This window comes from Sardina pilchardus, chromosome 7 (genome assembly GCF_963854185.1).
Source record: "Sardina pilchardus chromosome 7, fSarPil1.1, whole genome shotgun sequence".
NCBI classification, from domain to species: Eukaryota; Metazoa; Chordata; class Actinopteri; order Clupeiformes; family Clupeidae; genus Sardina; species Sardina pilchardus.
The window spans coordinates 12,452,168-12,454,667 of record NC_085000.1 but is presented as its reverse complement, the minus strand read 5'-3'; the positions used below and the strand labels follow the sequence as shown (position 1 = coordinate 12,454,667).

At 47.2% G+C, this 2,500-nt stretch overlaps 1 protein-coding gene across 1 annotated transcript in view; it reads left to right on the top strand.

Moving 5' to 3' along the window:
* The window catches only part of slc16a1b (solute carrier family 16 member 1b), a 44,648-nt gene that overhangs the window by 38,968 nt on the left and 3,180 nt on the right, over positions 1-2,500 (top strand). The window contains exons 7-8 of the mRNA XM_062540778.1: positions 528-864; positions 1,488-2,500. The exon at positions 1,488-2,500 is cut by the window's right edge and continues 3,180 nt beyond it. Of these exons, the coding sequence (XP_062396762.1) occupies positions 528-864; positions 1,488-1,741 (591 nt within the window). The 3' untranslated portion in view covers positions 1,742-2,500. The remainder of the gene's footprint in view (positions 1-527; positions 865-1,487) is intronic.

The window sequence follows — 2,500 nt, the reverse complement described above, 5'->3', positions numbered from 1 at the left end:
ATTTGGATCTGTCAAAAGTTTCATCCTATATGTATCTCCAATTCTAGGGAGTTTTCCTTGCCCCTGTCACTCATGGGCTCTCTCTGAATGTTTAACACTCTGTAAAGTGCCATGAGACATGTGCAATGTTTTGGCGCTCTATAAGTGAAATTAAATTGCAATTGAAATGGACTTCTCATGTGTCACACCGTACAACTCCTCTTCTCTCCTCTGTACCATAGTAGCATTGATATGCTTATTAATACCAACCATCATGACTTATTTACTTACTCGCACTCTCTCTCTTGAAATTGAAGTTCAATTGTGATTGCCAAAGAGGGCGCCATTTAGTAAAAAAAAATCCATTCCAATACCCTGCCTGAATATAAGGTTTTAATTGGGCTTGTGAAGTTGCAATTTAGTTTATTTTGTATAAATCAAAGCTTAACCCCAAGTTGTCCTTTGGACTAAAAAAGTGCCTGCTTAATGTAATGTAAATGTAATGTAAATAATAGTAACACTTTCTCTCTCTCTCAACTGCACCTCAGGCGGCGTTCCTGTTGTCCATCCTGGCGTTCACGGACATGATCGCGCGTCCCTCCATGGGCCTGCTGGCCAACACGCGCTGGGTGCGCCCGCGGATCCAGTACTTCTTCGCGGCGTCGGTGCTCTACAACGGCGTGTGCCACCTGCTGGCGCCGCTCTCGGTGGACTACCTGGGCTTCGCCCTCTACGCCATCTTCTTCGGCATCGCCTTCGGCTGGCTCAGCTCCGTGCTCTTCGAGACGCTCATGGACCTGGTGGGGGCGCAGCGCTTCTCCAGCGCCGTCGGCCTCGTCACCATCGTGGAGTGTGGACCCGTGCTGCTGGGACCGCCCATGCTGGGTGAGTGTGTGTGTGTGTGTGTGTGTGTGTGTGTAGCTAGAATGTACTGTTACTGTAACATTACTGTATATAAACACCCATATCAAGCATTTCTGGGCTAAAATATTTCAAACAGATGTAACATAGTCAAAACATAACATATTAGAATATGAAATAATGTTAGCTGCCATTGAACACTATTATTAACGTTTGTCCTAGCACTGAACTCGATAAACGCACCGTCCCGTTCAGAGTTCATGGTTGCTACAACAACCCTTGCTGAGCTTAGTACAGTAGACTGACAAGATGACAGTGCAATTGTGGTTGAAATACTCCCAAAACACTCAAGATAACAAAGCAAAATATATCTGTATCAAAAAATCGGATGTTGTTTCATTCTAAACAATATGCAAACAGTGGTGGAAGGGCATTACGAAGTTTAAATCTCACTATAATCTCTGAGCTATGCTATCCCTCTCCGTCTATCCGGTTATCCCTAATTGCCTATCCGTCCCATCATAACCCATTGATTCGACTTGTCTTCTTGCCGTCCGACTAGGCTATTTTGCTGTGGCGCGAACAATTATGACATCATTGGCAAAGGGTGAATACTATAACGTGTGTGTGTGTGTGTGTGTGCACAGGTAAGCTGAAGGACATCTACCATAACTACCGCTACACGTACATGGCGTGCGGGGTGATCCTGGTGGTGGCGAGTGTGTTCCTGTTCGTGGGCATGGGCATCAACTACAAGCTGCTGGAGCGGGAGCGGCGGGCCGAGGAGCGCAATGCCGACGCCCTCCAGCAGGAGGCAGACGGTCACAAAGGGGAGGGGCCTAGCGCCGTCACGCCTCTCACTGCCCCCGAGGACGAGCAGCTGAAGGAGGACTCCGTCTAGGTCCCGTGACGCACACACACACACGCGCCTGTGTGACAACGCGACACCGGTGAACTTTGACCTCTCATCTCTGAACTCCCGGGCCCACGCAGGTGTGTGTGTGTGTGCCACTGTCCACACGAGTACTGGAAGAGTTCTAATGGACGACAATAGCGAACAAACAAACAAACAAACAAACAAACAAACAAACAAACAAACGAAATACGGACAAAACAAATGTGATTTTACTGTAGTAGTGGCAACACACACACACACACACACACACACACACACACACACACACACACACACACACACACTCACACTGACAAACAGAGAAAATTGTGTGACTAACAAATTCTACACTCCAGGACATGCTAGTGAACAAACATTGACAAAGAAGAAAGATGAGATTAGTGAGGTGGACAAGCATTTTACACACACACACACACACACACACACACACACACAACATGTTTTGGGAAAGTTTAGTCATGACTGGAACGTTTCTCCCTGTAAATACCAAGTTCACTCACCAGCTTCACAGCAAAACTTGCCAGACAGACCAGGCAGTAGGATTCTGTTGGTTTGGACCACCGGACAGTCTGCCTGTGTGTGTGTGTGTGTGTGTGTGTGTGTGTGTGTTTGTGTGTGTGTGTGTGTGTGTGTGTGTGTGTGTGTAAACTCTAGTGCTTATAGAGGAATGATATCAGTTGTGGATTTGCGATTCACACCCCAACGGAGCGCTCCAGACTGCCCCTGAGCTGGAGATTGGATTCT